Source organism: Arachis hypogaea, chromosome 11 (assembly GCF_003086295.3).
Source record: "Arachis hypogaea cultivar Tifrunner chromosome 11, arahy.Tifrunner.gnm2.J5K5, whole genome shotgun sequence".
In the NCBI taxonomy this organism is placed as follows: Eukaryota; Viridiplantae; Streptophyta; class Magnoliopsida; order Fabales; family Fabaceae; genus Arachis; species Arachis hypogaea.
The window spans coordinates 131,958,018-131,984,048 of NC_092046.1; the positions used below are offsets into that span (position 1 = coordinate 131,958,018).

Sequence of the window (26,031 nt, forward strand, 5' to 3'; positions counted from 1 at the left end):
TTGCATAAATTGCATGTAAGGCCAATTGATGCTATGTCTTGTATGATGCTTCATCGAGCTTGTCCAGAATACGAGTAGTGAAGGTCTTTGATTGTGACTGAAAAGGAATGAGTCATGGATCATGAACTTAGCTCTATGATACCATGCATGAACGGCTAGTGGAGTAGTGTGTTTGTGTAAGAATAGAAACAAAAAAACAAAGAAAATAAAATATTGGATTGAATTGATACTTCAATGTTACAATATGGCGAGCCTTTTAAGACTTATACAAGCACTTAAGAATACATAAACACACATTACAGCTAGACAGTAACTAATCCTAACTGATTCAGATTAAGAATTTACTTAGCGATTCTTGAATCATGGACTTTCTTGATCTCTAAGTGACTGATGTACTAGTCTTATCTCCATTAATTATATATTATATATATGATAGATAATAGATAGAATACAACAGCAATGAATTTATTTATTTTTCATTTTCATGCATGTTTATCATAGCTAAAAAATACAAAGATTATACTTCTCCTTTTTCGGTAATGTGACGAACATTGAGAGAGGAGGGGGGGGGGGGGGGACTTTTTTTTCTCTTGTTCTAATATTGCAAAATTGAGCTGCCTTTAGAAATAGAATAGGATTTAATTATATTATTTTCCAAAACCAAACCACCTTGCCAAGAAGGAGGTGTTTTTCCCGCGAAAATTGGATTCCTTTTCAACACGTGCTGGCGCTGGTGCTGATACTGGAGCAGGAGATCGTGAAGGTGGCGTAATAAGTTTGGCTGTAACCATAAAAATTTAAAAGTGATGTCATATTTATTTATGTTTGGAACTGTATATATACACTAATAACACTATTAAGGGAAATGAAGATCGAGTGAAAATTGAACCTGTTCTTGGTGAAACCATGTTACTTTTGACGCTTTTTGTGTCGCTGGAATTCGTTTTTGTACTTGACAACATGGTTTCTCTGTCAGATATAGACTTAGAGCTTGATTTTCTTTCTCGAAATTTATGCTCCGTGTTTCCTTCGCTGTTCTTGTCACCTATAATTACCAATAGTAAGGATAATAATGCTCTAATTCTTAAAGACCACCACAAAATAATCTTATATAAGTTACAACTATATTTATAGGAAAAGTATCCTGTGAACATATATGTACATATACGGATATTACTTGGATATTCCGTTAACTCACATAGTCACATACATATATATCATCATATACTTTTGAAAATACAGAAGCTTGCGGCTATCACCATTATTATATTAACGGGCAACTACTTTGTAGTCTTTGCTTATTCCATATTGAAATTTGTTGATTAATCTTCGAGTTGCTTTAACAAAATTAAGGTTCTATATTATGATGATGTCTTCATCATATTAATCTTTATCCAGTTGTAAGGAAGGAGAAGGAGAAATTAAATATTACACAATTGCCAATAAGAAAATTTAAAATGCTGCAAACCATATATATGTATGGAGAAGTCATTGAGAGAAACTTACTTTGATCATAAGGTTTCCCATAGTTAAAGTTCAAAGCTTCCACAAAAGAAGTAGATTTTTGGTCTTGTAGCACTTGAAGGAACCAAAGATACATGGAAAACAAAATCAAATACATCAAAATTTGATTATCAATAAATTATATATAACTATGTAAGTCAGCTTCAATATTATTGTGGAGAAACAAATAAAATGAACCTCACATTGATCAAATAGAGCATATCTGTAGTTTGGGGCTGAGCGAACCAATAGCAATTGAACTGCTTCTGCATCTCTTGTCATTGATACGGATGCAGAAGCCTTTAGATTCTGTGTGTCTAGTAGAATTCCAGCTAGCTGCAAAATAATATATAAGCAGAGAGAATAATAATGTAATACAACTAAACAAGTCCTTCCTAACAAGATAAATTATATTTTTTGTCCTTAATATTTGCAATTTTTTTAAGAAATACTCCTAACATTTAATTTCATTTAATTTTACTCATAATATTTCGAACATTCAATTGTGTCCCTAATACTTTTAATTTATATCAAAATTATCTCCAGAAGTCCATCTAAAATATTAGGAACAAAATAAAAATGTTTAGCCATAATTCTGACACAAATAAAAAATATTATGCACAAAATTGAATAAAATTAAATATTAAAAAATATTTTTGAGGAAAATCACAAACATTATAGAACAAAAAATCTATGTTATCTTTTATAATATTTGAGAAACATTAAATTTTATACCAATAGTTTCTTTAGTACAGAGTTTTGAAGCAGATCATAGGCATCTTCACAATAATTATCCGTGAGAATGGTGCACTGAGATCCAACCTAGATCAATAACAATACAAGGCAGAAAATGAACGAATCAATTAAAAGTAAAATTGAAAGCATCCTTGCATTATACTGGAATAACAATTGTTTATTATTGATGCATCTAGTTTTTTCTAATTGATGAAGTATTTAATGCTACCTCGCCGGTAGTGGTTAGGATATCTTTTCCAACCACGAGGACAGTCACTTGGCCAGTCACCAAAAGGTTTTCCATGTCCACCTGCAAACAAGGTTCAGCTACCTTCCTTACTATATCAGCAAAGTAATCAAAATTCAATAGTCAAAACCCATCCGACTTACTGTTATGCATATGATGATATTCAAAATTAAAGCTATGGATCATTGAAACTTTTGCAAAACTACAATTCCTACTTGTCATATTCTGCTTCACTTATAGTGAAAGTAGTCTGTCAATGCATGTTTATTTTCTTGTTCAAAAGATAAAGTCAAAAGGTAACCTCATCAGCGAAAAGCAATGCAGAAGCATCAAGACCAGAGTGGTGAAACAGCCATGCAGCTTGCCTCAGCTTCAACATGGACCTTCGCTTCACGTTCATCACTGGCACCACCACACCACTCCCCTTCTCCCTCTCCCTGTACCCCAACAGCCAAGCATGGCAAATCGCAGCCACCATCGATGCAGTACCTGCACCACAACCACACATCATCACCAATAACCAACAAACAAAAAGGAAGAAATCAAAACAAAAACATGTAACAGTCTTAACTGTTCGAAGGCCCAGAAAGAATGACTTTGGCATTTGCATGGATCTCTCCGCTGGAGATTTTCTTGAACATTTCCCTCTGCTCTTTGAGGAAACCGTTGAGGCTATAATTATCATCTTCTTGCTGGCTCACTTCATCTCCTTTTGCGACATACCTGGACGCGATCTTCTCCAGCGAGCAAGTTGAAGACGATATGGTTCTCCGGTGAGCAGACTCGACGAGATTCCTTGGCGGAGACAGAGGCAGAGACTCCGCAGGAGTAGACTTGAAGCTTGGGCGGGAAGGGGATTGGATCCCCTGCGGCTGAGGTGCAGGGGAGGTTGGTTCCGTTTGGAAGCGGGACCTCCGCTGAAGATGCTGGCGTGGAGGGCAAGCTGAATTTTGTGTGGTGCTGTTGGGTGTGGGCTTGAGGATGTTGGAGAACCATCTGCGGACTTCCGCAGCAGGGGATCCGTCCTCCTCCCAAGAATGATTAGTAAAGGTGTCTGATTTGTTGCGACTGTGTTTAGCTGATTTTGTTAGTATCTCGTTACTCACCCCTTCCCCTCCTCTAAACCTGTTTCACATTCTCGAAATTATCCAATAATCAACCATGCTTTTTATCATGATGCTAAATGGTCAATACAAATATTTTTATATTAAATTTTAAAAACTTCAATTTTAATAAAAAATCGAACAAAATCGCATTTTAAACACTCAGATGTATATAAAAAACCAAAATATGATTAATGGATTAAAAAATTATAATCACATCTTAGTTAATTAATTTAATAAAATAATTTTAAAATTTATATTCATATTTTTTAAAATTAGTTAATCAAAACCAAATTAAAAAAAAAAACTAATTTTTAATCGATTAACCGGCTGGAGTTCTCCTCTGTACGCCACCACAACAGTTCTTCACTTCTTCTCCTCTGCCTCTCGCCGGTGGTTCGTCGGACCTCTGCCTCTTCGAGTCTTCACTTTGATTCGCGACTCTGTCTCTCTGCCTCGAGTATCTCTCTTTTTCGGTTCTCTTCTGCTTTCGTCGGTGGCTCGCCAGAGCTCATCGATTGAGGTAAGCCTCCTCGTTGCCCTTGGTTCTGCCATTAGTATATTCTGAGTTCTGAGTTTTCTCCTGAGTTTTGTTATCTGGGTTTTTTCTATTTTGTTGTTTTGTTCTGTTTTGTTCTGTCAAAGAACTTCTGACTTCTGAGTTTTCTTCTATTTTTTTAAAACTGAACCTTTAGTTTTGGATGTGCTCTGATTTTGAACCATTGCATAACCCAGTTTCAGGAAAGATGAAAATGTGCAGATTTTAAAATCTCTCAGTATTAAACTCTTCATTTCAATGCATCCTGCTGTAAGTTCACTGTGGTTCACTTTTTGATTGGTTAGGACTTAATTAATTTGTATGAATTGAATGGAGAATTGTTATTCTGATTATCTATCTCATTGAATGGAGAATTGCTGTTCTGGCTGCTGCATTATGCTGTGTTTCTGAGTTCTGTGTTTCTGAATTCTCTATCCTAATGCTTTGAATTTGATAGGATCATAAAGAGAACATAGTGATGATAGGATCACAGCTTTTTCCTTTACTGTGTAAATAGATTGTGTTTGTTGTTTGTATATTGAATTAGTAAAGAAACAGATATGAGAAAAACTGTACTTGGTTAATTATATAGGCACTTCGTGAATGGGTCAAATAGCTATATTTCAATTTGACTTGCTCAATTTGATAAGTGAGGAATGTTGGGTTGCAAATTTGGAAAGGAAACAATTTAGATACCTGACTTGAAGAGAGGCAGGGACTAAGAACTAACCAACTCGCAAAGTAGATAATGGAGGAAGAGGAGCAGCTTAAAATAAGTTTCAAATCAGTATCAGTTATGAAGAATTATTAATATTCCATGTGTAATAGGTTAAAATTAAGGCGATAAAGTTCAGCATATCATAGGAGAAATGTTGCTTGTGAAAGAATTGAGATTGAGAAGCTTTATTTGTTTCACTTGCTTTTGTTCCTAAGAGTCTAAAACGTGTATTGATATTCGGTGTGTCCAATTCCTACCTTGTTGTGCTGTCATGAAAATATATTTTGCTTTAATTTCCTCTTTAGTAGTAGATGTGGACTTAATTATTAGATTTGTGTCTAATTTTCAATGCTGTTTTGTAAAATTTGTGTGGTGGGTGATTAGCTTTTGAATGAGGCTTTCGTTCTTGGTCTCAGATTAGCCAATGAGAACAATGACTAGAACTTGTGATGATTTGTGTCTAATTTGCAACGCTGTTTTGTAAAATTTGTGTAGTGGGCAATTTACAAGGTGACTATATAAGATACAAAGGTGTGTTGTCACATTATATATTCAAAATAATAGAGCATCTGAATTATGTATATAAATGGGCAAGAAGATTTGGTCGTTAAGAAAAGTTTCCATAGGATCCATGTGTCTTTAAAAGCTTTATCTGTATCTCCTTTGATGTTTTTTCCATCATAAATATTTATTTTTATGAAACAAAATCATGAAAATTCTAGAAAATTTCACAAATGTGTAGTATAATCAATAATATCAATAAAAGTATTGATCTATTGACATTTTTGGTGTAGCTATGTTTTTGCTAGTATCTTTATACCAAAACTATTATAACCATTGACGTTAATATTAGCATTATATTACCTTCTTGCAGACCTAGTTCTTGAGAGATTATTATCTCTGGTGGGATCCAAGGAAGGAATAAGAGATGCGCCGGGTTGTGAATTATTGTTGGAAGGCGATGCAAACCTCGGAGAGCCAGAAAGGCAGCGACGTGCAGGCGAATCAGATCTTGTGGGAGAAGAAGACACGATCCTTCGCGCCTCTTGTAACCACTCTTGAGTCAACCTCGCACTGTTACTTCTTGTGCTATCATCAAACCCAACATCGTCCTCATCGTCCAAAACAACACTGCTACCACCAGTGAAGTCATAGTTCTTCTTGTAAATGTCAGCAGCCCCAAAAAACATGTCGTTCATGAAATCCGTGAGGTCCGGTGCTGGTTCTGCCTTTCGCCGCGTCTCTATCATCCTCTTTTGTAGGCTCACACCACCTTTGCTTTCTCTATTAAATCTTCGTTCCATGTCACTCAATCTCTCTGATGTAATCAAGGATAGTTATAGTCTTATATATAGATATATGTAGCGAACTCAATTAATATTGAGAAGTTGGGGAGATGGTGTTAAAGGAATATATAGATATATTAAGGATATTGTGATGATGGGTACAAATAGCTGGATGCATAGAAAACATCAGTTTGACTATGCATGTAATAAGAATTTTGGCCGGCGTACGTTGTGGCCATGGTTCCTGTCTTGTTCTTGGAGTGTTTGTCCGTGTTTCATACAATGCATTCGGATGTTATATAGTTGGGTAAAAATAATGTTTTTATCCTCAATTTCTGTCCAAATTAAATTTAGGGTTAAGTACGATTTTAGTGTCTAATGTCTAAGTCGAAAATTTTTTTCGTTCCTAATCTATTGCATATAAAATCGTCCCCAAAGTTTTAACATGATTTTAAAATCTCCTTACTTTAGGGACCAAAATCGTACGAAGGTGGCAGCAGAAACGGAGGCAGAGGTGGATCGTGGATAACTTCTTCTTCTTCTTCCCTTCCCCCTTTTTCTTTTTTTTCTTGCCCTTTGCAAGAGCATAAACACTTTCTTTATCTTATTTTTTCTTTTTTTATTTTATAATTCTTTTGTTATGGGTAATTTGGTCTAAAATTTTAATATTTAAGTAAAAAGGACGATTTTAAATTTAGATTTTAAACTTTTGGGACGATTTTGTATGAAAAAAGGTTGGGGATAAAAAAAATTTTTAGCCTATACCTTAGAGACCAAAATTGTACTTAACCCTTTAATGAATTTATCTTTGACATTTTTATATCGATTTGACCAATTTTCTAATCGATTTTTTTCAGAACAGTTTTATACCTTAACCGAATAAACTAAATGACCAGTTCCTAATTAATCCAGTTGAATCGATCTATTTGGTTTAATTTTTAAAACTATGGGTTTTATAGCCACTGGCCTACCATCACCAAAGAACACTTTTTTGTTTTCATTAGTTAAATACAAATGAACTCAATTTCAGAATTTCATGGGCTTTCAAAATCAAACCTTTTCACATGTTTTGTTTTATTTCTAATTAGATAATTGATTCACAAATCAAATCAATTACATATTTGTATAGATATTCAATATCTTTTCGTATAACTTAATTTTTTTTATTTTATTTATCATTTTAAAATTTTAAAATACAGAAATAAAGTACTTGTTTTGGTATCATTGTCTTAATAATTTTTTTTTATTTTTTAATATATTCGATAAATTTCTAATAATACAAAAAAATATCTTTTTTAAAAAGTTATAATTTATATCTTTTTTTAAAAGATTTTTTTTCTTAAAAGAAAGATAATTTTTAATTAATAAATAAACAAAAAAAATACTTTTATATTAGTATATTTAAATATAATTGATAAATAAAAAAAATTTACATAACATATCCAAACATAAAATTATTTTAATTTTTTTATAAAATCTTTAAAAAAAATAACTCTTTTAACAAAAGATAATTCAAAAAAATAGAAATTCACTCAAACAAACCATAGAACTACCAAAGTCCAAAAGAATGTACATAATGTCTCCTATGTTATTTTGCCTTGTTTTGTAAGTAAACCAATAACAGTAAAGCAAACTCTTTTAGTCCGATATTATACCACATTGTAGTAGTGATTGTACCCCCCACAAACTTGTTTGTTTCTTCTTTCCGTAATTAATCCTACCAAAGATCAAGTCTTGAAACCCTTGTTCACTCGAAACATCAACAACCAAACTTTTCAATGGCAGAGGCAGAGGTTGCCCCAAGAAAGAGACTCATAATTAAGCTTTGCTTGCCGCGTTCAAGAACAGTGTCATCTGAAGAGTGCAAACTAAAGGATGATGTTGATACTGAAAAGCGTGGACCAGAATTTATGGCTTCTGATTCATGCGGCGAGAAGAGGAAGAAAGATCAGCATTACAGCACTACTGAATACTCGTGTAATGTAGTGGAAAAGAGCGATGCAGAAGGTTCTAGAACCTTGTCAACTGATGCACAGTGCAAACAGAAGAAGGACGATGATGGTGCTGATTCTCGTGGAGGCAGAAAGAGAAGAAAGTTGGCAACTTCTGAAGTTTCTGTTTCCACAAAATCTTCTGTGCAAGAACACCACAATGCATGTTCAAGAATCCCAAGAACCGGTTCTAAGGTGCTTGACTCCAAGAACACGAAGAAGGAAGAGGAAGAACACCACAATGCATGTTCAAGAATCCCAAGAACCGGTTCTAAGGTGCTTGACTCCAAGAACACGAAGAAGGAAGAGGAGATAAAGGTTGCTCTAAACGAGCAGAGAATTGATCGTTATCAAAAGATGCAGCGTTTGGTGATCTTGAAGCGCTTCATGGTTGGAAGAGATGGCTGGGCTTTCGATAAGACTCTGGATCCCAAGAATTTAGGGATTCTTGGTAACAACCGTGAGAGTGTGTTGTTGAAGCCAATAGGGTTTGAGGAAATAGAGTCAAAGCTGCACAAATTCGTGTATTTAGGGCCTGATGAGTTGCAAACGATATGAGGCTTTTGTTCTCTTATGGATTCATGTACCCTCAAAGGGATCAGATTCATAGAGTTGCAAGGAGATTCAGTGAGAGCTTTAAAATTATATGGAAGGCTTTGACGAAAAAATGGTCAACTGAAGAGAGGAAACAGAACAAGATCTTCAAAAAGGAAAGAACGAATAATAAAGCGGTGCACCAAAAATTTTAGTACAAAATTCTAAAACTGTTATCAAAGGAAGAAGCAGAAAGTGAAAGAAGGTCACGTAGGCATCAACGTGTTGGATTCAACTCTTTTGTTAAGTACTATATTATTATTTCGACAATTTTCTTTACCAATGTTTCTCAAACAAACTCGAACCAACTACTTTCTTTTTTAATTCATCTTAGTGTGATGAAACTTTTGTAAGCTTGGTTTTTAAGTTCAGTCAAATTTTGACTTACTCATTTTTTTCACACTGATGTATGTTTTAATTTGTTCTATTAATAATATTTTAATTGTTTTTATTTTTATGTTATTTTCTATTCAATTATCACTTCTTAGGTTTATTTGGCTTTATGTTATCAACTCGTCCCATTATAAAGTATATTATTCTCCTTAGTGTTCTCCTAATTTTTTTAAAGAAATAATTGTATTGGCAAATGAAATACGTAAAAAATATTAATTAATTTTAAAATTTGGTGTCAATGGTTCTGTGGGGATCGTGATTAACATAATTAGTTAGTATGAAGATAGAAAAAACGAAAATAGAGATTCGAAAGATATCATAAATGTCAAGATAATTCGTCGTAATTTCACGTGATAGAAGATAAAAATGTAATTATGGTATAATATAGACTGGTTAATAGCATGAGCATATAGTTAAAATTTTGGCATAATTTCTTCTATATTTATTGCATGTCTCTTTAGTTAGTGGTGTTATAGTTTATTGTGATGATATGATGTGTATGAGTTTGGTCCTTTTTATTTGGTTGGATTTTTTCTATGGCTATCCTATTCTTGATGGCAATGCTAAAATAAATATTTTCATTAGTTGTTCCTTTTTTTTTTTCTATTTTTGGTTGATTTTATTTTGAAAAATTTTTAAAAATATTATTTTAGGAAAAATTAATAATATTATGTTCAATTATTTAAAGAGACCAAATTAATATTTTGATTAGATACTTTTGTTTTATTGAAAATAAATTTTAGTTTCATTGAAAATAAATTTTAGTTTGTTAGTAAAAACACAAAAGCATGTATGACAGTGAAATAATAATTTCTAGACAAGTAAATTATCATCTTATTATCTTAAAAAAATATTTTATTTATAGAATAATCTTGAAAAATCAACGATAATTTGTATGAAAATAGTTTAGTAGTAAAATAAAAGTTAATTGATTGATTACCATAAAATTTAATTCAACGGTAAATTTGTAATTGAACATATTTTTACAACTTAATTTAAAATCTGTATTAGAGAAGAAATTTATCAACTGAATATGTAAATCATGAAAAACAAGACAAAGCTCATAAAGAAGATAGAAACAGAACAAAAAAATCAGATGGTATCATTTATGCCATTCCTATAAAAATTAAATAAATAAAAGTTTAAGATAAATTTAAAGAAAAATTGGTCAATAAGAACAAAAAAGAAGAACGTACCAAATTCATCAGTTAAGAATTTAAGAATAACACGCAGATTAAAGGTAGTTATTTGATCTACTAAAACCAATTTTTTTTAAAAAATTATTTGTATAAAATAAATTAGTTTTTTTTAAACTATATGATAATAGGTGTCAAACATCTAGAAGCAACTTCATGTGAAGTCGACTAAAGATGAATTTCCACCCTGCTTTATTAGATTTTAGTACAAAACTCTGAAACTGTTATTAAAAGAAGAAGCAGAAAGTGGAAGAAGGCCACATAGACATCAACGTGTTGGATTCAACTCTTTTGCTAAGTATTATATTATTCTTTCGACAATTTTCTTTATCAATGTTTCTCAAACAGACTCGAGCCAACTACTTTCTTTTTTAATTCATGATAAAACTTCTATAAATCCATACGCTTGGTTTCTAGCTTCAATCAAATTTTGGCTCACTCAAATTTGTCTGACTGATGTTTTAATTTGTTCTATTAATAATATTCTAATTGTTCTTATTTTTATGTTAATTTCTATTCAATTATCATTTTTTAGGTTTATTTGGCTTTATGTCATCAACTCATCCCATGACAAAGCATATTGTTCTCCTTAGTGTTCTCCTAATTTTTTGCAAGTGCTTAAAAATTGTCTCAGAATTTATTAGAATCCAGAATTGTTATTTGGCCAAACAAAACTATTAATTGTTAGAATTAATTTTCATTCCATGCAGTAATTTATATAACTTATCACCGATTATGGTCAAAATTTAAATATTTTATTCTTATATGTTTAGCGTTTGCTTAAATATTTTAAAAATATATAAATTTTTTTTTAAATTATAGAAAAACAAATGATAGGTAAATTTGAACCTAAGAATGATTATATTATAATGATATAATGTCAAAAGTTGGTTACGAGTAAATTGACGTTAAAATTAAGAGAAAAAGATATATAAATAGGTCTCTAATTTTTTTAATTCGAAGATAAATAAAATTAATGACTTACTGAAAATATAAAACTATTTCTCATTTTTTAAAATGTAAGACATTTAGTTTTCAGTCCAAAATATATGAAGACAAATAAGTCTTCTATAGGGACTAAGATGTTTCACATATTAAAAAGTAAAAGACGTTTTTGTATTTTCAATTAGTCATAACATTTTTTATCTTCGAATCAAAAGGTTTCTAAAAATAATAAGAATCACTTTCCGACACATCAAAACTAGAAAAGCTCACTAAGATAGACCTTAGAAGCAAAGTTCTAAAAACTGATTCAAATCGGCCGGTTGAACCGGTCAAATTGTAAACCAAAAAAAAAAAAAAACAAATCGAACAAATGCCACAACCGAAAGTTTGAAAAACTACCGTTAGACCATTGAACCGACCGAGAATTTATCGGTCGAACCGAACTGGAACCCGGTGATTTTTGCCATTAGGAAAAAACGTTGTTTCGCTCCTTAAAAAAAAAAAAAGAAACCTGCTTCGTAACTCTAATCTCCTTCTGGCTCTTTCACTCAACCACTCACTACCAAGTACCAACTAGCCAGCAGCAGTCCAGCAGAAGTGTAAAACCAGGCACCGCCGTCACTGCTGCACCACCGCCGTCCAGCCACCGCACGGGTGGTACAAGGACAGGGACGTAGTGACGTACGGTTTTGCAATCGCATAGTGTGACAATGGCGGTTTCGGGAAGACACTGCACCCTAATGGCGGTGCTGGACGGCGGCGCGACAGAGAATGTTGTACAAAGTGTGAGAGGGAAAGACAACATGTAACACCCTACCACACAGAGCTTTACATTTAGGACGTAAATCAAAGGTGGTGAGGCGCTACGACCTCTAAAAATAAAGTACGTAAATAGATATATATGAAGAATAGTATAACTAGGAGCCTTGGGAGAAAGGTTGAACAAAATAAGACCGAAAGTGCGTCACACTCCAAAGGCGATTGGATAGAAGGCTTATACAGAAAACCAAAGAGACAAGTATATAAACAGAGTTTCAAAAAATAGATATATAAGCAAGCTCTAAACTTGACCTGCAAAGCAAAGGTCGGCTATATATATATATATATATATATATATAAACCAACAGATAAATATAAATTCTATTTCTCCAAGTCAACCTCTAAAAGGGACAAAACATAATATATACAAGATAGAGAATCTATACACATATATAAACATAAACCAAATACAAACACCAAGTCCCAAGATAGTTCTTCGCTTCCAAGAGTCTCTAGAATGCTCAGTGTGGTTTCTCGCGTCCTGCATCTAAAAACAACAATATATGTATGGAATGAGTACCGGAGTTGTCAGCATGGTAAAGGTGCCCGCATAGATAATATATAAGGTCCTTGAAAAGCCAGAGACATTCGTAGAACTCCAACACTCAGAATTAAACTTAAGGAAAATAAACTAAACCAGAAAGTAGGTAACTGTCTAAGGTTCTCAAATCCTGAATCAATTTCTAACTTAAACCTTCACTTTCTGCTTCCTCTAGCCCTCCAAAACACCGGAGCATAGACAAAGCAAACACAAGTAGGATACAGATACAACAGGTAGCAAGTATAGCAGGTAAGCATAATAATCACATAGGCAAGCCCAATTAATACACAATCAAACAAAATACACATATGCATATGATGTATACCTGTCCTATGGCTAATGAGCTCATTTGTCGGTTATATAGCCAAACCCAACATGTCCGGTAGCTAACCCGGACACTATCTCTCTGTTGCGCATTAATACCATTAGAGGGAATATGTACCCTGTCACCATTAGAGGGATTATGTGCCCTGTCAGCATTAGAGAAAATATGTGCCCTGTCACCCTTACAACCAGAAAAAAAACACAAACATACTTATCATCAATCATCCTCAACCATGTCTCATTTATCATATTCATTCAATTTCATAATCAAACTCAGTTTTCATTATTCTTCTTCCTCATCTCTTTTCCGGAGTAAGTTGACAACGCCACTGCCTCTTACCCAGGGTCTCAACTCTTAATCAAATTCAATTTCATTTTTATATTCATTCTCAAATTCATTATTATTCATTCACATTCAGTCAAATTCAATCATAATCATCATACCTCTTATTCCGTCCATAAAAAATCCTAACTAAAACATAATTCATTCTTTTCTAATTAATTCAAACTCAAAACATAATCTTTTTCTTAATAACTCAAAATCAAATTATAAAATTCTGAAAAATCCAAATCTTTTTAAATATCCACTTCAAACGAAGCCTCCTATTTTCATAAAAGTTTCGACAGCATCTCCTCTAAAACTTGGACTTTTGCCACCCCTCAAGGGTCCCATCCACCAAACCAAATACCTCTCAGTCATTCAAATCATTTCTAGTATCAAATTATTTCAAAATTAAACCAATACCAATATTAAAACTTTTTCAAAAACCAACCAACTCCAATAGCAAACCGTTCACCCATCACATACCATATATACAATCCATCAATAATTCATTCAGTTCATTTCTATCTTATGGTCTTCTAGCCTAAGTTTTCACGTGACATTAAACATTAACTATGAGAAACCAAAACCCAGGGGCGAAGCTAGATGAAAGATTAGAGGGGGGCTTAATATCATTATAATCACCCGAATTTCGTTCTAAATCGCCCAATTGAACTCCAAATCAACAAGAACACAATCTAATGCACACAATATCATTATAATCATCATAGGGTTCACTAATTCAACGATTCACAAGGGTTTAATAGTTTCTTACCTTACCATGGATCAATTGGATAAAACTCAGTAATTATTCGCTGCTAGAGTTCATCTAAACCATCAAAATTATTCAATTCCTCAATACCCAAACTCAAAACCCACGAAATTGAGGAGAGAAAGAACTGGGCAAAAAATACAAATTTATTACTATTTTGTTCAAATAGAATTAAAGATAATTCTGAGACGAACACGTGGTCACAAACGCTCGTCAATCGGAGTTCCGGATTGAAAGTTATAAACAATTGAAGTTTTGGAGGTGAAGGTTAGGTTTTTAACGTCAATTCCCTCCTCTTCAACATAATTCCATTCAATCTAAGGAAAGAAGCTAAATTTTAGACTTTTATATAATGGGCTTAGATTTGGTTTGGATCCGGTTTAACAAGTTTAATTTGTTGACCTAATTTTAGATTAAAATTTTTAAAATTAATGTTAAAATTTATATTTTAATTATTTCTACTCTTTTAATTTATCAAATTTAATTTCTTAATATCGTTAAAAAAATAATTTATTAATTAATTATTTACTAATTACCCAAAATTTACATAACACATAGAGATCGGTGGCCAGTACTTTAGTAGAAATGTAGATCAGAGAGTAAATCAAAGAGATAGAGAAGTCTTCGTCCAAAAAATAAAAAATAAAAAATAAAAAAGAGAGAAGATGTATGAATCATAAGGGGATGCACGTAAGTCTGCACAAGACTTTCCATCTTGAAGATTGGTGACAGCGCATAAAGTAGTATCTGATTTGAGTTAGGGTAACTTTCTTTATGTGTATTAGTTATTGGGCAAGTCAAAAGTAATTTAATATTAAACAAGTTTTCACCAAAGAAAAGAAAAGAATATACTAATTTAAACATCAATAATTAAAGAATCTGCATGTATTAATTATTGAAAAAATTAACTTTAAATAATACAACAATAACAACACAGCATTGTCTCACTAGGTGAGATTGACTACATGAATCAAATGACGCCATTGAGTTCTATCATGCATAGTTGTCAGAACCGAACCGGTGATCGAACCGGTCAAGTTACTGGGTTACTGGGTCATTGGTTCAACCGGTGGGTCACTGGTTGAATCGATAGAACCGGTCGTACGCAAATAAAAAATATAAAATAGTAAAAAATTGAATAAAGTGACAATTAGGACCTTAAAATTTTCAACTTCAAATTAATTAGCGCTTGAAAAAAAAATAAAGTACATATTTACCAGTTGTGTATTAATAACAATTAAATATTAATTCTTAGATATAATTTATACTATAAAAAAATAATAAATTAATCACTAGTATAAAATATTTTGTCAATTTAAATGAACAAAATAAAAAAGATAACACAATCAATATCAATATATCAATATATTTATATACCATGTGACAATTTGTTTGGTATTCATGTGAATCCATGTTTAAAAGAATAAGAAAAATAAAAAATCATTCACCTTTTGTTATATATATTGTTTGTCATAGTATTATTGAAGAATAAGCTTGGCACAGTGGCAAGGAGAAGCTGCACATTCACGCGATCACGGGTTCGAACCCCACATTCTACATTTTTGGACCTGCAGTGGAGGGAGCTCCTACGATGCTTCTGCGACCCGCGGGTGCACCATAGACCCGCGACGGGTTTAGTGTAATTTGAGACGCGAACCGGCCGGTTTTCAACGGGTTTGACCCCCGTTGACCGGTTCGAAAGCTGACGTGGTCCAATCTTCAAACCGAACCGGCCAGACCATCGGTTCACCAGTTTTTCGGTCGAACCGGCCGGTCCGATCCGGTTCTGATAACTATGCTATCATGTATTATGTCTACAGAGAGACCGTTTATATATAGATCTCGTTTCACCATCTCATGGATGGTCTTTCTAGGTTTTTCTCTGCCTTTTATCCTTTATTCATCTCCCATCTCATCCACCCTCCTGAATGGGTGCTCTGTCGGTGTTCTTCTCACATGTCTAAATTATCTAAGATGCGATTCTACCATTTTTTCCACAATAGGTGCTACTCCAACTCTCTCTCTTATATCTTCGTCCTTATTCTATCCAATCACGTATGACTACTCATCCATCTCAGCATCTTCATCTCTGCTACACTTAACTTGTGTTCATGCTCCTCTTTGGCCGCCCAACATACCATAAAGCATAGCTGGTCTGATAGCAGTGTGATAGAATTTACCTTTAAGTTTTAAAGGCACTTGTTTTTTGTTACATATAAAACCAAATGCACTTTGCCATTTTGACCAACCTGCTTGGATCCTATGTTTTACATCATGTTCAATCTCTCGATTATCTTGTATGATACACCCAAGATACTTAAAACTTTTAACTTTTTGTAGGATATTTTCTCCAATCTTCACCTTTGTATTAGGGTTTACCCTTCAGCGGCCGAACTTACATTCCATATATTCCATCTTGCTACGACTTATGCACATACCATACACTTCTAAAGCTTCTCTACATAAATCCAACTTCTTATTTAGGTCTTCTCTTTACTCTACCATAAGGGCAATATTATCGGCAAAAAATATGCACCATGGCACAAGCTCTTAGATATGCTCTATGAGTACTTCCAAAACTAATGTGAAAAGGTATGAACTTAAGGGTGATCCCTAGTGTAATCCTATACCAATAGAAAATTCTTCTATCACTCCACCTTGAGTCTTCACATTAGTTATAGTCCCATCATACAAGTCTTTAATTGCAACAATATATGCAATCCTTACTCAAACGGCAAGACAACATTGAGTCAATTTTGAAACATTAGGGACTTAAATAGGACGATTCAAATGTTAGGGACAACTTTGAGACTTACTCCAAATGTTGGTCGGGTATTATTTAGGTTGAACTCACACCCTATTTGACCCGTACAAGAATCCTACCTGCATCCTACATACTCTACCCGCTACAGATCATATTAGCAACCCTACTTAATCGGATTGGATACCCACAAATAAAGTACATGTTGTCACCCTAGTTCAACCTGCCTCTTGAGTCTTGAGTGAATCATATATTTGGGGTACTAAGTTTATGATAAATTCACGTGCTTTCTTTTTTAGGGTCACTTGGTCAGGATTATGATGTATTTTAAGATGTTCTGTTCATCCTCTCAAGGATTACAAATTTACGATAAAACTTATTTTACTCGAGAATTGTTTTCGATTATTAACAACAATTAAACTAATAATTTTTTAGCCTATTTTATTATTTTAATTCAAAGAGCAAAAAAATACTTTTTGTGAGTTTCTTAGCATTTCAATTTTAGTATTGACGTGAGTTTTAAATTAAATTTCAAAGATAAAACTCTTCTTTTTATGAAAATTTCTTTTATTCAAATTAACAAAATATAGAGTTTTTTAAGCACATAGCTAGACATACAAATTAAAAAAAGTAAAACTCGAAGATAATATAAACTAATTTAATGAACCGTGCGTTGTACGGGATTGTTGGATCATAAATTTAGAGTAAATGCTTAAAATGGTCCCTGAATTTCAAATCGCTATTCAATTTCGTCATTGACTTTTTAAAATGACCAATTAAATCCCCGAAATTCGAAAAAATGCATCTCTGTTAGTCTCTTGTAGAAGTGCCGTCTAAACGTTGATGATGTGGCATTCCAACTGTATGCTGATGTGTATTAAACTTGAATTTGATTCAAATTGGTACCTGAAATTGCTTAATAATATCCAAATTAGTCCATTTTCAATTATAAAATCCTAATCCCCTAAATTATTGTCTTCTCTTCTTCGATCTCTCTGTTGTCTTCTTCTCTTCTTCGACCTCTCCGCTATCTTCTTCTCTTCCTCGACCTCTCTACTATCTTTCAGTTTATCTTGTTTTCTCGTCTGCATGAGTGATGATGGGTGGTGGAGAGAGAAGTCAAAGTAGTTCAAGTAGGAACAACTAACTCTATAGAGAGACCTTATGGCAGCAAAAGAATATGCAACAGGGGAGGTAAGAATGCCGTTTTCTGTAATTGCAGACTTCAGATGGTGATGAAGTACTCAACGACGACAGAGAATCCTGATAGACTATTTTATGGTTGTCCAAACTATGAGGTAAGGTTATGGCTTTAAAGAAAATGAAAAGATAGTTTTACTTTAAGTTTGGATTCACCTGCGTTTTTTACTTTGCAATATGAAATCCGTTGTAATTTTTTCTGTTGGATTGATGGAGGTGAAGAACCAGTTTGTGCAACACCCATTTCACAAAAAATTTTGCATGAGTTCAATTGAAAAATGACAAACTTAGAAAGTGATGTTAAGACCTTGAAGATGATGACAATGATTACTTTCTTAAAAGTGAAAAATATATTTTAGCTTAATGGACGAACCTGCAAGGATACATATAATTTAAATCTGCGTTGAACTTAAAATTAATCCAACCACATTAACTTGTAATTAAAATAGTTTTTAGGTAAGTGAACTGATGTTGTAATTCAGAATGAATATGAACTGGAAGATAGCGAAGAGGACGAAAAAGAGAAGAAGACAGTAGAGAGATCGAAGAAGAGAAGACAATAATTCAGGGATTATGGTTTTATAATTGAAAATGGATTAATTTGGATATTATTAAGCGATTTCAGGTACCAATTTGAATCAAAGTCAAGTTTGGTACACATCAGCATGCAGCTGGAATGCCACATCATCAACGTTTAGACGACACTTCTGCAAGGGACTAACGGAGATGCATTTTTTCGAATTTCAGGGATTTAATTGGTCATTTTAAAAAGTCGAGGACTAAATTGAATAGCGATTTGAAATTCAGGGACCATTTTAGGCATTTACTCCACAAATTTATGATCGAATATTAATAAAGAGGAAAACTCAAAAATCCATTAATTACAACTTAATCTCAAAAAATAAATAAACTTCAACAAATATAACGTTAATTAAGAAAGGGCAATTTACGCAAATAAAATGATTGAGGAAAACGTTTACGCAAATACAACATTGGCAATTTCCAGATGCAAATGCAACAAACGCAACTATATATAATCCGCTACACCCTGCAGCGGAATTTAATTGCACGTAATCTGCTACAGGGTCTCGCGGATTACGTGGAGAGCGAGGTAACTCATAAACCGCTACACCCTGTAGCGGTTTATGACCAAATTGCGTTTATGCATAATCCGCTACACCCTATAGGATTCTTTCACCAGGAGTTGCTTTCGCCGACCCCAGGCCGACCCAGGTTCCGGACGATGCTATACTCAGAGGATCTTCCCAAGCACCAACTAGAGTTCCAGCATCCGATATGCCAGATAATAGACGTTTGGAGCGGAGACGACGCATCGGCACACGTGCCACTGATCGCGACTGGCGCTGGCTAGACGACATGATGCAAGAGGAGCACGTTGGTGGTGATGACAGAGGCCAGGCAGATCATCGCCTTCGTTGATCTTCTGCTAGACGACGAGCTGCTTGTGGTGGAGGAGCACCTCCCGTCCACCACGATGACGAGGCAGGATCGTCCCGTCAGCACCCTACAGACACTCATGCTGGTGGCATCGCGGAGGCTAGTACGGGTGGTACACCTTTTACTCACGTCTCTAGCTCTCAGGTACTACATGGGTGTAGCACACAGCTGTTAGCCGATCTTGCTACCACTTCTTTCACCATGGATCTGGACGATCAGTTGGGTGGACCCCAGTTTTATGCGGATTTTGCTGAGATCATACGGGGTGACGACGTTCATCAGTACCAGAGCCCGATCCCAGGCGGTCCTTCAGACCATACGGAGTATAGGCCACAGCCAGCGGATATGCCTGAGACCCAGGTTCCTGAGACGCAGCTCCCGGTCGACTTGAATGAGCCCGCAGGCAGCCCGTACGACACTTGGTTCGGGATGGAGGGGACGCTACCATCTGCATTTGGAGTTGCGGCACAGGAGGCTCCGCCGGGAGATCGACGAGCGGCTAGGATTAAGCGTCCGACTCGATGTGGCACAGGCTCGCACCTACTTGGTCCATTTAGAGGCGACCATGATGTTGACGGTGACCAGCAGTAGCGTCCGACTCTCTTAATTTCTCACAGTTATCCATGTATGAATTATGACTTATTTATTTTCTGTTAGGGTTAACCACTTGTGACAGTTATATCTGTATTAGTTATCTATAATTATACCTGTAGTATTTTTGTACGAGTTACTGCAAATGACGATTGTATTTTGTATCAATTCGTGCTAAATGCATCATGGGTTTAAAACCCTAACATAAAAAACACCACTATACACATAATCCGCTACAGGGTGTAGCGGATTATGCATAAACGTAATTTGGTCATAAACCACTACAGGGTGTAGCGGTTTATGAGTTACCTCGCTCTCCACGTAATCCGCGAGACCCTGTAGCGGATTACGTGTAATTAAATTCCGCTGCAGGGTGTAGCGGATTATATATAGTTGCGTTTGTTGCATTTGCGTCTGGAAATTGCCAATGTTGTATTTGCGTAAACGTTTTCCTCAATCATTTTATTTGCGTATTTTTCCCATTAAGAAATTAACAAAACCACAAAAGTAAAAAAAAACGAAGAAACCAATCCGAAAATACTTAAAATAAGATAAAAAAATAATGGACAGAACGTAAAAAAAAAAAAAGAAAACACCAGTGAAAAAATAGGATACAGCTTGTATTTACAATCCATCAATGAAAAAAAAAAGTTTCTACCATTAGTGAGTCAGTTTTAAAAGTTATTTAACTAAAAGATAAGAAATCGACAGTTATAAAAAATCGTCCCCTAATTAGGAAGGAACCTTTCAAGTTATCAAATTATATTCAGGAAATACATATCGAATTAAACAAACGAATACTGAAGAGAAGGTTAAATATATCAGTGAAAAAATATTTGAAACCGTATCGATGTTTTCAAAATAGGACGTAACTCAAAGATAAGAGTTTAGAGTCAAAATTTAAACATTACAAACCAAAATGAGCAAGAACAAATTAATCACAAAAGTACTTGACATCCCAAGCGTTCAAATGTAGGACTCTAGTAATTCTTCCAACTCACATCGAAGACAGACCTTTTTTCATCAAAAGAACTATAGGTGTTAATTTCTTCTTGTTGTTCAACTTGCAATTTGTCATATTTTCTCTGGATATTAGCCAGACTATTTTCCATCTCACAGATCTCGAAACAAATTCTTTTTCCTCTTTTCAGCTTTTAAAGGCCTTCCAACATTGCTTCTTCTTCTCGAATTTTGGCAAGTTCTCTTTCGAGTTCTTCCCTACGTCAAGCTAGTTGTACTCGAGTACTGGCAGCATCAGCAACATTAAACTTCTATTTTAGTTGTGAAAGTTCTGTTTTGATTTCTGCCATATTCTTTGTGATATCACAACCTTGTTATGATAAATAAATAAATTATTGGCGACCTTCTCGAATTGTGTTACTACTTTAGAGAAGATGAGAGGAACTCTATATTCGAGAGAAGAACTTAGGATATCAGAAAATTTGGAATTCAAATCATCTCGATTGACCCACTCATCAATGGTGTGCTTTAAAAGTTCATGACGAGATTTTAGCATTTCAATGTCCTGAGGAGTCAATTCCTTTTGAAGCCCATGATCTGGTGATCCTTCAGTTGCTGCATTCGCAGATCAGATTTCTGTTTTGTAAGTGATACTGGACATAACAGAAATAAGCTCATCTAATTCAACTTCTGGTGGGCTACAAACAGGGGTGGATGGAATTTCGTGATCTTTTCGAATTGGACTTGAAGTAAGTTCAGCTTGATTGTCAAGATTGGGTGTGTCATCAAGTTTTGGAATGGTTTGATGGATATTTTTATCCATATGATTGTATTCCATAATGGGGCTGTTGCCTTTCAAAGGAGAAGAAATGAGAGTAAGATCGACATCAATTTAGGAAGGAGAAAGATTAGCCACCAGAACTTGAATTTGTATAGGATTGGCTTGGTTTGACTCGTTTGGTATGTCCTCCTCATAGATAGATTGGACAACTTCATCGATGGGCTGGATGGTACCTTCGATAGAATGAACAATTACCTTAGTTAATTGTTCAATATGTTTGCCAGTTGGTTCGGCATCTTGTTGCATTGGTAAGTATTGTGTAAAAATACAACCACTTGATGAGGAACTTGAAGAACGGTCCCCCTTCTTATTGCCAGGAGCTTTTGTTGTCGAGATTAATTGAAGCTTCTGGAAAAGCCATGTTAAGGCTTGATTTATTCAATTTTATAGAATACCTCTTCTTCTAAAGGTTGATAGTTTAAGAAGTGAGTGGAGCTTTTCGATGCGCTGTTTGATTTTGAACTACTAGAGATGAAAAAGAAATCACTTGAATGAGTGGGAGTCTTCTTTGGAGAAATTTTGTTGATTTTATCATATGATCCTTTAGTAGAAGATTCCACCTATGATAAAAAAAATTGAAAGTCTAAGATAAGAGGCTAAGAGTATGACAGTTTAAATTGAATAATTTAAATTAATTAAAGATGACCTTGTTAGCTGCAGAAGTTGTTTTTGAGTTTTTTTGCTTTTTTCCGGTTTTGATATTTTTGTGACTCTGCCTTTCTCTTTGGAACTTTTTGAAGGAATGTTTCAAAAGTTTTTGGAAAGGCTTTGATTAATCCTTTCGAAATATCAACCAGAGATTGATTGTAACGGGAGTAGTAACTATCGCACCATTCGATGAAAGACCTGGTAACATAGCTACTGCAGAAAAAAGAAAGCGGAAAATAGTGACTTCTGTAAAAATTGCAATTAATTAACCGCTTAACTCTAACTACTTACGAACTGAAGAATCAGAGAACTAGGGAAGCACAAATGAACCAGAGAATAAACAAAATAAACAAAGAAGCACACATGAATTTTGTTCAGATGAGAAGCCAAACCTTGCTAGTAACCTTGTTCTTCGGGAACTTGATGCTACTTGCAGTTCTCTCCTTCCACCGGTTCCCTTCCTTGTCGAATCGGTAAAACTTCGATTTCCTAAAATCAATTGGAATAGAGTAATAACAATTAAAAGCACAGATTTATTGTAATATTCAAAATAAATGTAATATTCAATAGCGGCAACGGCAACCACAGTGACGGCTCCCTCTCGCGCGTCCCCCTCCTCCGCGACGAAAATGGTTCTCGCAGCTCCCTCATCGGCAACCAGGAAGCACGACGGTGACTGGTGCAACGGGAGCAGCTCCTCTTTCCCTTCCTTGGCGACGGCGAAGAGCGAAGCTCCTCCAACGGCGGCGACGCGTTTGGTGACGGCTCATCCTCTCTCATTATCGCACACTGTCTCTCTCTCACAGGTTTGACTCGACAGCGGCGGCGGGCTGGGCGTGACGTAGCTGGCAGCAAGGCAGCATCTCCTTCCTCGAGCTCTCCTCTTTCGCATGGGTGAGGTGGTGCGTGTGTGTATTGTGTTGTGTGAGCTGGAGAAGGGAAAAGGGAGAGTGGGTCTGCGGCGCTATTGTGAGGGAAAAGAGGGGGCGAAGGGGAGTGTGGTGGGTGTTCGGTTAGGGTTTGTGAATTAAAAAGGGGTAAGGTTAGTGTGCCGGAACAGGGAGCGCCGAAGGAGGCATTGCGAGCGCTGGCGATATTTTTCAGATTGCTGGGGTCGCGGAGTAGTAGGGTTCTTTTGAAGGGCCTTTTTTTTGGATGAATACAAAGGGTTGGAAGAGTTTTACACTATGTTTGGTTTAAGGGAAAATAAGAGTAAAGAAAACAGACGAAAAGAAAATGAGTGAAAAATTTTATTTTGTTTTTGTTTGAATACTAAAAAAAATAGAAAGAAAAAAAAATTTGGTGTAGGTCCAACTAAAATTTTTTTCTCTCTATTACAAACAAGAAAACAAAAGAAAAAGTGTTATCTTTTGTGTATTTATAATATTATCCATAGTTCTATTATTATTAATAATTATCAATATAAATTTAGTTTTAATATATTATTATAATAGAGATTCACATTTAAACATTATATATATATATATTAGATAAATAATTTAAATCAAATATATGAAATTATAATATTTTGAGAAAAATCCAAATCAGCCCCTAACAATTACCTCGAAAGACAACGAGGCCCCTGACAAAAAAAAAATCCCAATTCGGCCCCTGACAAAAAAAAAAAATCCAACCCGGCTCCTGACAATTACCCCGAAAGGACAATGAGGCCCCTGTGCCAAAAAAAAAATTAATGTTATTTTTTTTGGCACAGGGGCTAATCAGTCCCAAAAAAAAATTATCAGGGGCCGGATTGGGTGTTTTTTTTTCTTGGAGGCATCGTTGTCCTTTCGAGATAATTGTCAGGGGCCGGATGGGGGTATTCACTCTAATATTTTATAATATTTATAAAATACATAAAACATAAATAAATAAAAATATTTATATTTTATTTTATTATAAGAGTATTATATAATTTTATATCATTAGGATTTTTTTCTTCTCACTTTTCTTTCTGTCTAAACAAAAAAAAATTTTCTTTTTATTTTCTTTCTATTCATTGTCTTTTCATTCAAACAACACACAAATAACTCTATTTTTCTTTCTATTTTCTCTCCTGTCAATTTTTTTTCTCTTATTTTCTTTCCTTTTATTTTCTTTCCTATATCCAAACAAAGCCTTAGGATTCGAAGAAGAAAGATAGAGTTTTGAAGAGGGTGTGCAATATAATTAACTAATTATATCATTTTTGAATAGGTTTTTTATTCAATCTTTTTGGCCACGCTTTTGGAGCGTGTATAAAAAGTTGTAGAAAATGGCCACGGTTTTAAAACGTCACTATAACAAAATCCTATCGCCACACTTTAAAAGCGTGCCTGTTTCTCTTTATGGCTACGCTTTTTACGCGTGACAAAAAAATATGGCTAAATCTCGAATCAACTGCCACCCTCATTAAAGCATGGCCATAGACTCCTTTCGCTACGCTTTTTAAGCGTACAAGAAAAAACGTGGCCAAATCTCTAATCAGTAACCACCCTTATAAAAATGTAGCCATTGACCACTTTTGGCCACGTTTTTAAAGTGTGGTAAGAAAAAAGCGTGGTCATAGGCCTTTTTCTTGTAGTGATGTAACTGAAGAAGCAGTGTAGAGATGGAGACTTACAAACTTAAATTGAAGACCAGTGACAAAGGAAGAAGCCAAGAGATGACGACGAAGGAGGGAAAGTAAGCTCGAAGAGGGATGTTGGTCTCGGACGACACCCACGCTTTGTCCCCACTGAGAAGAGTTCCGCGATGCGATGAGAAGAGTGTGATGGCACTCACACTTTGTCCCCACTAACGGTGACAGCACCCTCTATCGAAGGAGAAGAGTTCGACGATGAGGGATGGTGATGATGGTTGGCTGGGTTTAGTGTTAGGTTTCAGAGAGTAAGAGAAAGGGGGTGCCGAGGTGAGGTAGTTCTTCATTCTTCTTTCTTTTAACTTTTTTTAAAGATAACAAAATGGCATTGTTTTTAATGATGCATCGAATGAGAACCATGAAAAAATCCAATCGATTCTGATGGTTCACTAGTTAACTGTCAATTTGACCAATTTTTTAATTGATTTTTTTTTTCAGAACAGTTTTATACTTTAACCGAATCAGCTAAATGACCAGCTCTTAATTAATTCAGTTGAATCGACCGATCTGATTTAATTTTTAGAACTATAAATTTTATAACCATTGAACTACTATTGCCAAAGAACACTTTTTTTTATTAGTTAAATACAAATAAACTCAAGAATTTCATGGGCTTTCAAAATCAAACATTTTCTCATGTTTTGTTTTATTTCTAGTTAAATAATTGATTCACAAATCAAATCAATTACATATTTGTATAGATATTCAAGATCTTTTCGTATAACTTAATTTTTTTTATTATTTTAAAATTTTAAAATACAAAGATAAAGTAGTTATTTTAGTGTTATTATTATGAATACTAAATGGTCAATAAAAATATTTTTATATTAAATTTTAAACTTAAATTTTAATAAAAAATAAAATTACACCACACTTCAAACATTCAAGTCTACATAAAAAAATCAAAATATAATTAATAGATTAA

At 34.4% G+C, this 26,031-nt stretch overlaps 1 protein-coding gene and 1 long non-coding RNA gene across 3 annotated transcripts; one reads left to right on the plus strand and one right to left on the minus strand.

The window, feature by feature from the left end:
* Positions 1-444: 444 nt before the first annotated feature.
* LOC112722652 (uncharacterized) lies at positions 445-6,148 on the minus strand. Its single transcript, XM_029290265.2, has 9 exons — positions 5,709-6,148; positions 3,057-3,610; positions 2,787-2,974; positions 2,468-2,548; positions 2,239-2,325; positions 1,707-1,839; positions 1,507-1,578; positions 890-1,045; positions 445-781 (listed from the first exon to the last, which is right to left on the minus strand). The coding sequence occupies exons 1-9, from the start codon at positions 6,146-6,148 to the stop codon at positions 648-650; spliced, it is 1,845 nt and encodes a 614-aa protein (XP_029146098.2). The 3' UTR covers positions 445-647.
* LOC140176404 (uncharacterized) lies at positions 3,566-6,462 on the plus strand. 2 transcript variants are annotated; one of them, XR_011867765.1, is made up of 3 exons: positions 3,610-4,111; positions 4,324-4,396; positions 5,719-6,462. It is a non-coding gene; the product is annotated as an uncharacterized lncRNA (long non-coding RNA). The 2 variants fall into 2 exon arrangements; XR_011867764.1 differs by lacking the exon at positions 4,324-4,396 and having other exon boundaries at positions 3,566-4,111.
* The last annotated feature ends 19,569 nt before the right edge of the window (positions 6,463-26,031 follow it).

Coding starts and splice junctions, on each gene's coding strand:
- LOC112722652 (XM_029290265.2), bottom strand. CDS start 6,148: ATGGAACGAAGATTTAATAGAGAAAGCAAAGGTGGTGTGAGCCTACAA. Junction 2,549..2,786: donor CATTGCTTTTCGCTGATGAG/GTTACCTTTTGA, acceptor CCTTGTTTGCAG/GTGGACATGGAAAACCTTTT. Junction 1,579..1,706: donor ATATGCTCTATTTGATCAAT/GTGAGGTTCATT, acceptor GGTTCCTTCAAG/TGCTACAAGACCAAAAATCT.